The sequence below is a fragment of the Oncorhynchus keta genome, chromosome 36, assembly GCF_023373465.1.
Source record: "Oncorhynchus keta strain PuntledgeMale-10-30-2019 chromosome 36, Oket_V2, whole genome shotgun sequence".
Classification (NCBI taxonomy): Eukaryota; Metazoa; Chordata; class Actinopteri; order Salmoniformes; family Salmonidae; genus Oncorhynchus; species Oncorhynchus keta.
The window spans coordinates 24,249,655-24,265,215 of record NC_068456.1 but is presented as its reverse complement, the minus strand read 5'-3'; the positions used below and the strand labels follow the sequence as shown (position 1 = coordinate 24,265,215).

Below are 15,561 nucleotides of genomic sequence, written 5' to 3'. Positions count from 1 at the left end.
TCCAAGACTGGAACACTTCCAAGTCAAGGTAAGCTTTTGGTTGTATTAATTTATTGCCACTGGGGACAGCCGGTGTAACTGCTAAACTAATTGCTGGCTGTACACTGTACTGCATGATTGTAGCGGGTTTACTTACACGTCAGTTCTAGTAGCTATGTTGACTATGACGTTATAATATGGTGGCAACGTTGTAGGCTGTGTGTAGCAGTTATGATATGAAGATTTGGCTTGGAAATGTTTTTTCGTCTGGTCACAGACAGCTGATGTGTTGTGCACTGAAGTACACAAACGAAGGAAAAAGGTAAAAGGAGGAGAGCGTGTAGATGCGAGAAGAAATTATACAACGATCAAAGGGATCATGCTGTTTGTATGTGGATGCTATGAAAGTGTACTGTGTTTGTGTGTGATCAGGGGTGTATTAATTCTGCCAATTCTGTTGAAAAACTTTTCTTCATACAGAAGCTAATGGAACGAAACGTGGATAAACATACCAACTGTTGGATTAATGATTACACCCTAGATCAGCTAGATGCAGGCAAGAATGTGCAAGGTGGTATTGAATGTGTCAATGTCTGTCACCTCGATTACTCAAACTTCATCTTAAACTTTCATTCATAGACTGGGATGTAGCAACCTCATGTTGGGTAATGGGGAAGTTTGAGTATCACGTAGTAGCCTGAACCTAGAAATGTTACATTGAGCTGGGTGAATAGAATATAATGAGAGTCATTCAATATGCTGTAATAGAAATAAGGCCACGCTCCAAAATAAGTTATCGTCCTCCCTCATATTAAACGGCACTGACCGCCAATTCTGGGTATACATGATTAGAAATGCAGAGTGAAGGTTGTTCTTGTATGATAAAGGCTCTCAATGTTTGAGTATATGTTTGATGAGGGCTCTCAACATTCAAGTATTTGGGGTTTGCATTGTGGAAAAATAATAGCGTGCTGTCGATCTCATTAAAGGCCCAGTGCAGTCAGAAATGTGATATATCTGTGTTTTACATATATATATTTCCACACTGAGGTTGGAATAATACAGACACTTTATTACTTGATTTCCCCACCGTTGGTTACGTTTTCAATACTAAAACGCAACGGCGCTAGTCAAATGAATTTGTTCATTTTCGAGCGTTTCGCATGGAATTATTACGTTGTCTTAACCTTTGTTATTTTCAACCTCTCTGGATCGCAGACATGATACCAAAACAACAGAGCATCATGGCCCTCATGTTAAGGCGCTGGTAAGACTTGCAAAGCTAGTGTCACCCGCTGTGTGTGTGTGTGTGTGTGAGGCCTTGGTCATTAACCACAACAACACCACAGAGAAAAGAGGAAGGCATGAGGTTAATGAAGAGAAGAAGAGATGAATGGTGTTAATAAAAGAAGAGCACTGCTCTGGAGAAGCTTCAAGACCAAGGACTAACCCAGACACTGCATTAGTAAACATCACACAGTCATTACTTTAGCCTCTACAGAGCTGACAGGCCATGAGACCTTAGAGGGCTAAAGAGATAAAAAGACTGAACATCTGTAGAACTTTTAAAAACATAAACATGTATCGTTTTGGGAGGTTATTTCTGCTTGCCTTTCCATTTATTTCTAGTCGTTATCTGTCACTACCTGACCCTCTGCTCCACTATTTTACAAAAGTATTGTAATACTTGCAAATCTCTCATCATATACCATCTTCATGGATTATATGACCTGTTAATTGATTATCCGCACTGATCTCATTAGATTTGCAGCACATGACACATCTTCACAGATTGGCAAATCTGTTATGGAAGATTAGATATAAATTCATCCCATTTATCCTGATTAAGATAGTGTGATACATGTGGTGTGGTGCTCTGACCTGCCTGATTTCAGGCTTACAAGCTCCCTTCTTGTATGGAATGAAGAGCACTAGTGAATGACACAAACACACCTAGAATTCACAGGTGCGTATTCCCACACAGTCCTCTCTCTCAGCCTTATTCTAAAATGGATGAAATACATGTTTTTCCTCATTAATCTACACACAATACCCCATAATGACAGGTTTTTCGAAATGTTTGCTAATTTATAAGATATATGAAACAGCAATAACTTACATAAGTATTAGGATTCTTTGCTATGAGACTCGAGACTCAGCATCCTGTTTCCATTGGTCGTCCTTGAGATGTTTCTACAACTTGATCGGAGTCCACCTGAGGTAAATTCCATTTATTGGACATGATTTGGAAAGGCACACAGCTGTCTATATAAAGGTCCCACAGTTGACAGTGCATGTCAGAGCAAAAACCAAGCCATGAGGTTGAAGGAGTTGTCCGTAGAGCTCCGAGACAGAATTGTGTCGAGGCACAAAAAATGTCTGCAGCATTGAAGGTCCCCAAGACACAGTGGCCTCCATCATTCTTAAATGGAAGAAGTATGGAACCACCAAGAGTCTTCCTAGAGCTGGCTGCCTGGCCAAACTGAGCAATTGGGGAAGAAGGGCCTTGTTCAGGGAGGTGACAAAGGACCCAATGGTCACTCTGACAGAGCTCCAGAGTACCTCTGTTGTGATGGGAGATCCTTCCAGAAGGACAACCATCTCTACAGCACTCCACCAATCAGGCCTTTATGGTAGACTGGCCAGACGGAAGCCACTCCTCAGTAAAATGTACATGACAGCCCACTTGGAGTTTGCCAAAAGGCACCTAAAGGACTCTCAGACCATGAGACACAAGATTCTCTGGTCTGATGAAACCAAGATTGAACTCTTTGGCCTGAATGCCAAGCATCACGTCTGGAGGAAACCAAGTACCGCTCATCACCTGGCCAATACCATCCCTACGGTGAAGCATGGTGGTGGCAGCATCATGCTGTGTGGATGTTTTTCAGCGGCAGGAACTGGGAGAGTCAAGATCGAGGGAAAGATGAATGGAGCAAAGTACAGAGAGATCCTTGATGAAAACCTGCTCCAGAGCACTCAGGGCCTCAGACTGGGGTGAAGGTTCCCCTTCCAACAGGACAACAACCCTAAGCACACAGCCAAGACAACGTAGGAGTGTCTTCAGGACAAGTCTCTGAATGTCCTTGAGTGGCGCAGCTAAAGCCTGGACCCAATCGAACATCTCTGGAGAGACCTGAAAATAGCTGTGCAGTGATGCTCCCCATTCAACCTGACAGAGCTTGAGAGGATCTGCAGAGAAGAATGGGAGAAACTCCCCAAATACAGGTGTGCCAAACTTGTAGCGTCAAACTCCAGACTCGAGGCTGTAATCACTTCTAAAAAGCTGTTTTTGCTTTGTTATTATGGGATATTGTGTGCAGATTGATGAGTGGGAAAAAAATATATATTTTATCAATTTTAGAATAAGGCTGTAACATAATAAAATGTGGAAAAAGTCAAGGGGTCTGAATACTTTCCAAATGCACTGTACATACCTCCATTCCCATTCTAGATGAATAAATATCATGCATCACACTGATCTCTGAAGATATCTCATCCTTTTATTGTTTAATCTGCAACATGAACTATCCCCCCAGCAGGGGAAAATAATACTTTAATATCACTTTCATTCCAGAGACAAAAGACCAAACAGTCCTCCGACAGGCTGCATTGTCAGCCCTGAAAATAACAGCCATAGCCGGCACTAAAATGATTAAGACAGCACATCTAGGACAGAGATCTATGTGTCCTGTGTCATAAAGTAAAGGACCAGACAAAGTCAGGAAGGAAGGTGTACTCAACAGCGCATGTTAATAAACTGTTTTTAAATGCATCTGTTTGAGAAGCTATCTGTCTGGGGTGCTAGAGTGAGGGATGTGATCTTGTGAACCTATGGCAAAGCCACTTACAACCTTTCTAAAACATCTACAGAGCCATCAGAATGTATTCTCACCCCTTGAATTTTTCCACATTTTGTTGTGTTACAGCCGGAATTTTTTGTCTCTGGCCTACACACAATATCTCATAATGTCAAAGTGGAATTATGCTTTAGATTCTTTTTATTTTTTTATTTTTACAAATGATTGAAAAATGGAAAAGCTTAAATGTCTTGAATCAATAAGTATTCAACCCCTTTGTTATGACGAGCCTAAATAAGTTCAGGAGTAAACATTTGCTTAACAAGTCACATAAGTTGCATGGACTTACTCTGTGTGCAATAATAGTGTTTAACATGATTTTTGAATGAATACCTCATCTCTGTATCCCGCACATGCAATGATCTGTAAGGTCCCTCATTCAAGCAGTGAATTTCAAACATAGATTCAACCACAAGACCAGGAAGGTTTTCCAATGCCTCACAAAGAAGGCAACTATTGGTAGATGGCAACAAAAAAATATCCCTTTGAGCATGGTGATGTTATTTATTACACTTTGGATGCTGTATCTATACAGCCAATAACTACAAAGATACAGGTGTCCTTCCTAACTCATTTGCCAGAGAGGAAGAATGATGGGCAAATATTGTGCAATCCAGGTGTGGAAAGCTCTTAGAGACTTACACTGAAATAGTCACAAGTGTAATCGCTGCCAAAGGTGCTTCTACAAAGTATTAACTGAGGTGTGAATACTTATGTAAATGAGATATTTCTGTACTTCATTATCAATAGATTTGCAAAAATCTGTTTTCATGTGGGGTATTGGAGTGTAGATGGGTGAGAATATTTCATCCATTTTGAATTCAGGCTGTAACACAACAAAATGTTGAATAAGTCATGGTTGTATGCCAAAGGTTGTGTGGCTGTGCCTGGAATGAGTTACTCTGTCCACACTGTTGTACACTGTCTGTACAACGGTGTTTATACCAGGGCACAAACGGAAACGGCTCTGGATGGTTTTCCTGCACATCAATTTCCAACTAAACCAACCGATTCTTGTATCTGTGTACATGTGTATGTCGGAACATTGTTAATGTAGGAGGCAACCAGTCTGCCTAGGGAGACCAGCAAGGTGCGGCAGAAGGCCCAGTGACATCTTCTAGTCCACCATCATTACCATGGGGGGGGTCAGAATGGTAAGCTAAGGGATAAGCATCCAGCAGGGGTGTGTGTGTGTGTGTGTGTGTGTGTGAATACCCCAAGGATAGATGGATAACACTACACACACCCCTCTCTGCTAACACTAAGAGAAGACATAGCTACTGCAGTGGAGCGTGACTATCTATAATGACAAAAACACACCCTTTGGCCTTTCAGAAACATTATACATTACATGTGACACCACAGGGTATCTCTGCTGGGTGCTAAGTTTAAAAGTCTGGTAGCCCCCCTCTAAGTAACTAACTCTGAAAAGGAGGATTTGAGTTACAGTAAGAGTGGCTGAGATGTCAGAGTAGGGTGTTAAAGGTGGCAGTTCTGCGCAGTGACATCACAGAGCCCAACTCTGTTCCTCTGGCAGTGTTGGCTCACAGGCCCACCTCACATGGATAGCTAATGCTACGTGACAGAGAGAGGCAGGGAGGAGAGAAAAGAGAAAGAGAATGGGATGGAGATCGAGAAAAGAGAGAGCTTTAGAAAGTGTAGAGTACTAATCACGTAGCATTAGGAGAGCAGCTCTGTCTCTCACTTTGACTTGTAATTGTAGCAATGAAGTGTGACTCAAATGGCATTCAATTTGACAGGCCTCGATAAAGTTTGACACATTCCTACATTACATTCAGCCATGGCAGCAGCAAAACCATTAAGAGTTTAGTTTCAAAGAATCAGCTGTTGCTTCCGAGCACTCTACAAAAGCTGTAGAAAAGGTTATTGAACTGAATGTGAGGACAAAGTAAGAAAGAACCACTTCCACAAAGCATGAAGAAATCAATTCAAACCTGCACTCAAGCATCCCTTTCAATACCATAGACAATTAAGTACTGTGAACTGTGCTACTTTTGCCATTTGTGTCTGTACAATTAGTTTCTCGCATTATAACAATTGATTTGCGTGGGAAGGAATTATTCATGTGCTTTTATAATATATTTTCTCAGAAAGTCATAGGAGAACATTAGCATTGAATAAACCAGATTATTATTCAACATTTGATCATACATACAATACAATAAATGCACATTTAGTCAAGAGTGTTCGTTCAGTTCTGTGGATTTTGCATCTTGCCTTTGCCTGTATGAAAGTCAACATGAACATGTGCTATCTTCTGTCTACGGGTTCTGTTTCCACTATGCTCAGCCTCTCGTTGGGGTCCGTTGGTTCTTGTACCATCAACTTCATGCGTAGACTCTCTCTGCTGTTGAGAAAGTACCTCTCCAGCTCTGCTATGGGGCCTTGTGGAGAGAACAATCGCTCTAAATAGGCTTGAGCACACATATCTGAAGTGATCAGGACAAAGCCAGGGGGAGCGTCCTCAGGTAGGGGTACACTCACACTCTTCCCTAACTCTTTATCCACCACAGTGAACCCAGTCACACTCCCCTCAGTCAGAGGATCCTCCCCGGTCTGCAGCCCTCCCCTACACTTTATCACAGTCACCGTACTGGCTTTGTAGCATCTGTACGCAGGTAGAATCTCTCTGAAGTCCTCTTGGTACTGCTCCATTGCAGCCTGGACGACCAGCGGGTCTCCTCTCTGCTCTAGCCTGGTCAGGTGCAGCAGCATCTGCGTGTGAAAGGCGGCGCCGCTGGCCCAGTGCTTCAGGGCCTTGGAGCTGGGGCCTTCCCTGAGCATGGTGTTCTTCAGCTGGGTCAGCAAGTAGCTCAGCTGGCCCTCCAGACGCTGGGTGTCTTCTCTCAGCTTCTGCTCATCCTTCAAGTGCATCCGGCAGCGCTTGAGGTATTCCTCCATAACGTCCTGGAGCTCCGCTCGCCGTTCCTCGACTTGGCAACCCCTTGACCTCACTGACCCCCTGGACGAGGCATATGCCGTCTCCATCACCATGGAGACCACAAAGCCCACCAGGCCTGCAACCTTGGGCTCGTCAGAGAAAGCGACCAGGCGGCTGATCAGCTCCTTCAGGTAGGTGGGCGCCCGGTTACCTACGTGCCCCTGCAGCTGGCGGAGGTGGTCCTGTAGGTGGGCCCTGGAGTCCAGGCTGTCTGGATTAGCTAGCAGATAGTGGTCGACGGCAACATCAGGCAGAGCACCGGCCTCCAACATGGAGGAGTAGAGCAGAGAGCCAACAGCAACCTGAGCCTCCGACTGCTCCTGTTCTGAGGCCAACAACTGCCCCATGATGAACGTCAGGATATCTGAGGGTGGGCAGGCGAGTGTGTTGTTGATGTAAATGCACAATGAGAAAAAAGCCTGTGGAAGACATAGAGAAGAAAGCTTAAACACAGTAGTGTTTATCATACAGTGTTTATTACACAGTTCATAAAGTATACATTTGAGACACTTTCAGTTTCAGTCTAGAATCATTAATTAACCTCAGGTTAACCTTTGGTTAGTTATGCCTCTGTACATGCCATGTAAACAACTGTCCTCCTTATTGAGTAGCCTAAATTCATTCTAATCCTTAGCCTAGTGTAAGTGGTGAGATGATTTGTATGCGTCTCTTTATAAAGCAATTGGTTACGTGCTAAAACATTGTAAAAGCTTTAAAAACGTTTTTAAAAAGCATTCAATAAAAATAATTATGAACAGGATCACGTACAGTGCACAGAAAGGAAGTTGTTGACTTCATCATATCACCATTCTCTCAGTATGAATAACCATGCCATAAAAAAACGTTACAAATAATCGAACAACACTTCACATATCAACTGCGTTCGTTTAGCTTTGGGCTCTTCCCTTACTGTAAGGCATTTACCGGGGAGTGTGTTCCTTACCGTTGTATCCAGCAGCCAGCTAATATGGCAGACAGTGGCCCGATTTTCTACACTGCAGCACTAAATCCAAGACAACAGGGAGAGAAACTAGGGCAGGGGAAAAACGAGAGCTCCCCCTACTGAATACTGCAAGGTCGAGCAACCATTGAGCCTTTTATTCTATAAAATGGGCCAAGGGCTGCCGTCTTTAACTTTATAAAACGGGACAAGGACTTTGAGTCATGTACTCGTGTAATGCGTTTTATTTTACCATGACTTCAGTTTTCATAGTGAATGCAGTCAAACTATCCATTACAGTGTTAGTGTATGCTAAACCAATACTCAACCATTGTTCAGCAGTTTTATGTGGAGATGACCAGGGATGTTCTCTTGATAAGTTTATGAATTGGACCATTTTCCTGTCAAAATGTAACGAGCCTTTTAAGCGTGTAAACTATTCACCGAGCTATGCGAGCAACTTTTCATCTACCATATTACACTCTTACTTAATGCCACAAAACCATATTACACTCTTGAATAATGCAACAATTCAAAAGCATGTACAGACATCTAAATGGTTTATTTAATTGCCCATACACTCATTTAGTTTGAAGACAATAACACAGCCAATGTGGTACAGCAGCTAGCAAGCTATAGCTAACGTTAGCTAGCTAATAACATTTGATTCCTCAAGTAACATCAGCATTGTAAAAATGTACCCCTCATACGAATGTAAAAATACAGTACAGTTATCATACAGTGTCATTCATATTATACAGAGCTTGGTAAACAAAATGTCTGCATCCTCCTCACATACTAACGTACTAGCTAAGTTAGCTAGGTAGTTAGTTAGCTGAACAATTTACCTTAGAACAAACCAAGCATAATTTAATCAATATCATGCAAATCATTACATGGGAAACAGTGTGACTTAAAAACTTGTCAATTCACTGGCGAGTTGCTACTTGCATTCCTGCCTGTTTTCTTTTAAATAAAATGATGTGTTGAGATTCCCTTAAAGCTACAGCGTCAATTTCAGAGTAACTGGCTCTTACTTTCAGGTAAAAACTCAATAAAACAAGTTTCTAATATTAGGAAAATGCACATATATTTCAGCTGTTTCAAAAACATTGCTCTGCTATTACAGTGTATTATTGTCCCCCACAATGAAATCGGAGAGGGGACAGTGGATGGTTCTCCGTTTGTCCGTCCACTGACCCGATTTTGACATAATTTGAGTGAATTATGAGTCTTGCCATCGAGATCCGGTACTTACAAAATTACTCTGTCCCAAGGCGGGAGCTATAGTAATGAACGTACATTTGTGAGTCACACAAGAGAGGAAGTGGCGAAGCGAGAGGGCTAACTGGGCCAAAAATCTATCTTCTCCAGCAGGTGGCGTTTTGTTTTTGGCACATGACATGGAATACAGGGAATGGATTAGCGAGAGACTGCAGGACTCGACATTAAGAGCTGCCTGCTGGCCCGGCAACATCTGCTGAGCTCACCGGGCCTGGTGGGCCACTTAATCAAGTTTTCATATGGCCCACCATATGCAGTGCATTTTCAAACTCCATAACAGAAGAAGAAAAAAAAATGTAGTCCAATATTTGTATTTAATCCTTCACAAATCTTCCTGCTGTCTGACGCGTTATCAACCAGATTTGCCCTCAATCTCGAATGAGCTCCGCCTCAGTAAACGACGTCCTTGTGCTGAGGATCATTACCTACCTACCATGTTTTTTTCTTTGAATTATCTTTTACCAGATCGAATGTGTTATGTTCTCCTACAACAATTTAACATTTCCACAAACTTCAAAGTGTTTCCTTTCAAATGGTATCAATAATATGCTTGCTACAGGTCCTGAGCTACAGGCAGTTAGATTTGGGTATGTCATTTCAGGCGAAAAAGGGGGGGATCTTTAAGAGGTAAAAAAACAGATTAATTTCCGAAACTGTTCATGAGCTACGTCCTTTATTTATAAACTGAATATCAACTGTTGTTGGCAAGAGAGCCGCAACTCCTCACACAGCTGATTTCTGCACAGAAATAAATGTGTTCTAATCTGTCTATGGTTCTAATAAACCCAGTCACTATGCAACATTCCTAAATATAATCTCGGGAAAATACAACAGTTTTGATTGCAATTATTGAAAAGAGTGGGATCCCAGCTTGTCAGTGATGTATAATGTATTCCTCAACTCCAATTTTTTTTTGTTTACAATCTTGAGTGTCTGACATGAATATCAAATAAGTAACTGTGGGAATCTTGTCGGCCATTGGAATGCATAAACAGCAGGCCTCTATTATAAACACACACAACAACAAAATCACATGATTTTTTTAGTGCCAGTGGGAGTTTAAGGACATTAAACAAGCAACATGATCATATTTAGAGTATGTGATCTAGCTAATGATTAGCCCATTGTGGTAAACAATGCAGAAAAGCAACCCTGTGCTTCAGCCATGTAGCCACAATTCTGCAACAGACAGGTGATCATGCTTCAGCCGTGTAGCTACCATGCTGCATCAGACAGGTGACCATGCTTCAGCCATGTAGCTACCATGCTGCATCAGACAGGTGACCATGCTTCAGCCATGTAGCTACCATGCTGCATCAGACAGGTGACCATGCTTCAGCCATGTAGCTACCATGCTGCATCAGACAGGTGACCATGCTTCAGTCATGTAGCTACCATGCTGCATCAGACAGGTGACCATGCTTCAGCCATGTAGCTACCATGCTGCATCAGACAGGTGATCATGTTTACTGCTGAAATAGCACAACTGCCTGATCATATAGACCATGTACAGGCCCTAAAGATATAGCTTTTTTTATCAATATGTTATTGGGTTCATTTCTGGAGGGAAATTTACATTGTAAACGGTTTAATAGGCTATATGTCATCATTGGTGCACTCTGCATCATTCGTGGGGAACGACATGTTTACTGTTGGCTTTTGTTTTTATTGTGGGAGTGTTGTGCTCAATGAGACAATTCTGTTTACACTGCCCTGCTTGGAGGGGGGCAACTGTCGAGTGAGTGTCGTGCTCGACCTCCGGAGGTAGTGGTCGAGAATCAAGACGTGACAAGGTCACATTACAGTAAAAGGTCTAGCCGAGGGTATATTCTAGGAAACTATATATATTCTAGCAATCTCTCATAGTGAGAAGAGCAGCAACAGTAGGAATGGCGTTTTTATCATTGCTATGACATTTCAGAAACAATGGTGGTTAAATACACACCAAACAGCTCTCTCTCTCTCAAATGTTATTGTCTTTTGATGGTTTGGGTCATTTTGGCTCAGTGTTTTTCTTGCTGAAGGGTAAGTACACAAAGAGACATTAGAAGGTTATTATTTTGGAGCCATCTGAAGACATTGAACATTTGTGTGAAAGGCAGAAGACTTTGTGGGCTTTAAACAGTATAAAAACATGACAGTAAATCTATTTTTCATACAGGCAAAAAGAGACAGAACAATCTCGTTGAAGAAAGAATATTTCAGTATTTTGTTGATTTTGCCTTGCTTTGAAGTTGGAGCACATTTTCCTTCCATCATTACTTAAGGAGGCCCTGGTTGTCGGGTCTAAGCCCATTACTGGAGAAGGCTGCCAAACTGTCACATAATAAGGGTTTTGTATGCGACAGACATCAGACCACAGCAGAGGCTCAGATCCATCACAATCAAGAGAACAGACTTGAGCAGGGGCTAATGTTCCTCCCCTAGTGTTATTAAATCCCATTCCCTAGATCTCTGATGTCTTGCCGTATCAAATGCCCTTTTAATTGCATGATAATTGTGCCTTAATTACCTCCTGGATCCCTGGTGATAAGTGACTAATTGTTGTGTAAGGCTTGTTTGGAAGCACACCAGGTTTGTTGGTGAGGTTCGGGCCTGCTCCTCCTGGCCTCGGACCTTATCAAGGGATACATTACAACCTTTATGGAGGAGGACATTTGTTTATGTGGTGTTAACACTGCAGGAATTTAACCACTTTTCTGCTGGTACCCAGTTCAAAACTAAATATTGGGTGCTGGAAAAACATTTGGCCAGCGCTACAGACGGCTATAATGGTCCACTGATACAATAATATTAAAGGCCCAATGCACTACTTTGTGGATAAAATATATAATAACATCAACAGTCCCTTATCTCTGGTATGTCTTGGCATGCATCATTCAAGACTAAGTTTAAATTGTGTGCAGCGCAATAGACATATAATGCACAATGTCTCAGGAAAGACTGTCTGGGTTGTCAATACTCAGTATAGAAAACAGTCGGGCCCGTAACCTGGATATACAGGTCATGGTGAAAACATTTGCACACAAAAAATAAGGACTTCAGGAGACAAGGGGAGTCTCTATAGTTGGATATAATTTGATTTAGTTTACCTTGAATATTGCAGCCTGTTTCTGTAGGATATTAGCCAGGCAAAACCCGTTGAGTTCAACGATAAATAGTGGCTGGATTCAGAGCCGGTTCTCGACATTCTGCCACCATGTGGTAGGCCCACCATTTGTAAAACAGGCCATTGGCTTTACTAGGCCTGATTCCTGTGACTAATCAATTTGGCTATTGAAGCTCTGAGTATCAGCTACCCATCTTTATCAGGAGTTATCGTGAGCCTATTTGAAATATGTTCAGGCTACACGGCGGGAAATGCAGAAGAATTGTATTTTTCGCTATGATCAGCTTGTCAAAAATTGACGGGTAGGCTACAAACTTGAAACCACTGATCACGACAATGGGGTGAAACTCCTGGACAACAATGGTGATTGTCCATTCCATATTGTCCATTCCATATTGTCCATTTCACTTTGAACTGTCCTGTTAGAATATGTTGTTTGTTAACATGACAGCAATTTTTTTATTCAATTGGGCACCATTTAGATTAGGCTATTTGATCGGAGAAACCTGCATGATGTTAAAAGTGTCCGGCTCATTACATTGTCATACATTTTATTTCCCAGCCTGTAGGCTACAGAAAAGGCCACATACTCATTCTACCATATCCTCTATCTACTACATGATGTTAGTTTATTTTTTTGACAGAACGTTGGTGGAGCGCTGCAGAGATGAGTCTCTCCAACAGCACCCTGGAGAGGCGTGCTGTGAATGGACAAGTGAAGTATTTTGCGCCCCTGCCTTTGATAAAGTAGGCACCGCTTATCAAAGGGCGACATCAGTGCTCCATTAAAAAGCCCATATGCCACTGGTTGAGAGAAATTGTCATTGTTTTTGGGCGCTGCAGACGGCTATATCATTCCGCTAATAAAGGACTGTTAAAGGCTCAGTGCACTACTTTTGAAAAAAAAAAATAAGTGACACATTCAATACCGCCCTGCACACTCTTGCCTGCATCTAGCTGATGACAAGTGTAATCATTACTCCAACAGTTGCAAACGAGAGTTTCTATTGGACATATTCAGGTATGGTTATGCACGTTTTGTTCCGTTTGCTTACATTTAAGAAACGTTTTTTTTTCAACAGAATATGCAAAAAGAAATTCACCTGAGATCACATGTAAACACAGTTCACTTTCATAGCAGCCACATTGTATTCCTTCTCGCATCTATGCGCTCTCTTCCTCTCACCTTTTCCCTTCGCTTGTGGACTTCAATGGACAACACATCAGCTGTATGTGACCAGGTGAAAAAACCTTTCCAAGCCAAACTATATCATAACCGCTACACACAGCCTACACCATTGTCACCATATTAGCTAAAGTAACTTCATAGTCAACATAGCTAATAGAACTAGTGCAATAGTAAACCCGCTACAATCATGCAGCAACGTTACAGTGTACAGTCATTAAGCAGTTCAGCACTTACACAGGCGGGCTCTGGTGGCAATAAATTAGTTAAACCAAAAGCTTACCTTGACCTGAAAGAGTTCAAGTGTTGAGTTTGATAGTTATAGCCAGCTAGCTAACATAGCATTCCTTTGTTTGAGCAGGGTGTTTAAATAGGCTAAACTAGCCAGCTGCATTTGCTAGCTAAATAAGTGTAACTGAAACTGAAAAAAAGGATGAAATCTCTCTCTCTCTTGCTTCTCCTTCATTTTGGAATAAATTAATTTGTACAAAACTGTTCAACTATTGTCTTTCTCTCTCTTTGAGTCAACTACTCACCACACTTTGTGCACTGCAGTGCTAGCTAGCTGTAGCTTATGCTTTCAGTATGTCAGTTCAAGCTGCAAGAGCTCTGATAGGTTGGAGGACTTCTTCCGGAAGTTGTCATAATCACTCATAATCCTCCCCTTCCTTCTCTGAGGAGCCTCCACTGGAGCTAAGGTGAATTCAATTATTTAATGTTAGGACATTGATTGCAATATATTAGCGCTTTGTTCCTTAGCCTCTAATAATTGCATAAAGGTAAACCTAGACACGTGCATTTTATAGTATTAATATGAGTGGTGACGCAAGGCTCGCAACCTTGGCTATACCCACAGGACATGAGTATAGGCCTATAGCATTCACATAGTAATGGAGTCAGATTGATACATGTAGATTATTATTATACAATATAATTTTTACACATCTACATAATCAAGTCAGTTGGATCATTTCCATCAGAACAAACTATAAATGGTAACTCATCAAGTTTATGGGAATTGTCTATATTACACTACGTTAGCAGTGGTAGTAATGACAGCAATCTGAATCTGCAAAGGCCAGAGCAATACGAGAGTAAGGAACTTCAAGATGGTAGACACTAGATCAGAGGGTACGATCTGAGCAGTAGCAATGATACCATCACTCTGGATGACAATAGTGACATTACAGCAACCTGTTATACAAACATGAACAGCCGCACATGGTTCATTGTGTCTGGTCTCTCTGCAAACACTCCCTTCACAAATCCTTCTGGTATTGTGCATCGCTGTCACGTCTTCGCAGTCCTCTCTCTCTCTCTCTCTCTCTCTCTCTCTCTCTCTCTCTCTCTCTCTGTTCCTACATCAAAGTGAAAGGTCTCATTTCCATGTGAACATGAAGTGGGGAGGCAGTGCAATACAAATGCTGAACAGAGCCGCTTAGCAGGAAGCCGAGCATGGAAATTGGCTCAGACCCTGTAATCAACATGAGTCACTCACCTTCACAATGAATGTGCTCAGTCATTACCCATATTCTGGGTACACTCACACCTAGCCATTTACTGCCATTTCAACTGATTTCGCCTCTTAAGGCCCCCACTTTGAATGTAAATCACCCACTGAGTCAATATGCATGTTGTTTTGCGGATATACTGTACTGCTCGACAGTTCAAGAGATTTTTAACATTTGAGAAAATGTACCCGCAAACTAAGGAATAAGGGAATTACAGCATTAATAATGCCCATACATTTCACAAATTTGTCACTTATAGTATTCTTTTATTTTGTATCCCATTACTGTTCAGTGTAATGAAAGGAAGATAATTGGGTTGTGTTTTTACACTGTAGTGGATCAAAGCTGGCTGCAGACCACTCATGTAGTTAATAACTAAGGTTGAATCAGTAAGGCTGGTCTGAATACTAGCTGCTAGCTGTGCTCTATCTAATTCTCTCTTTCTCTCTTTCTTTCTCTCTCTCGGAGGACCTGAGCCCTAGGACCATGCCCCAGGACTACCTGACATGATGACTCCTTGCTGTCCCCAGTCCACCTGGCCGTGCTACTGCTCCAGTTTCAACTGTTCTGCCTTATTATTATTCGACCATGCTGGTCATTTATGAACATTTGAACATCTTGGCCATGTTCTGTTATAATCTCCACCCGGCACAGCCAGAAGAGGAGTGGCCACCCCACATAGCCTGGTTCCTCTCTAGGTTTCTTCCTAGGTTTTGGCATTTCTAGGGAG

General features: G+C 42.0%; 1 protein-coding gene across 4 annotated transcripts; it reads right to left on the bottom strand.

Annotated features, from left to right (window-relative positions):
• Positions 1 to 5,062: 5,062 nt before the first annotated feature.
• Positions 5,063 to 14,016, bottom strand: LOC118371803 (uncharacterized). Of its 4 annotated transcripts, none has more exons than XM_035757419.2 (2): positions 13,857 to 14,016; positions 5,063 to 7,220 (listed from the first exon to the last, which is right to left on the bottom strand). In XM_035757419.2, the coding sequence occupies exon 2, from the start codon at positions 7,146 to 7,148 to the stop codon at positions 6,111 to 6,113; it is 1,038 nt and encodes a 345-aa protein (XP_035613312.1). In that variant the 5' UTR covers positions 7,149 to 7,220; positions 13,857 to 14,016; the 3' UTR covers positions 5,063 to 6,110. The 4 variants fall into 4 exon arrangements, with proteins under 4 accessions (XP_035613312.1, XP_035613310.1, XP_035613311.1 ...); XM_035757417.2 differs by lacking the exon at positions 13,857 to 14,016 and adding an exon at positions 13,604 to 13,850; XM_035757418.2 differs by lacking the exon at positions 13,857 to 14,016 and adding an exon at positions 7,745 to 7,816.
• Between the last annotated feature and the right edge of the window lie 1,545 nt (positions 14,017 to 15,561).

Excerpts from the sequence above, each read along its gene's own strand:
- LOC118371803 (XM_035757416.2), bottom strand. The coding sequence starts at position 7,602 with ATGATGAAGTCAACAACTTCCTTTCTGTGCACT. Across the intron at positions 7,221-7,569 it reads CAACTTCCTTTCTGTGCACT|GCTTTTTTCTCATTGTGCAT; the intron begins GTACGTGATCCT and ends TGTCTTCCACAG.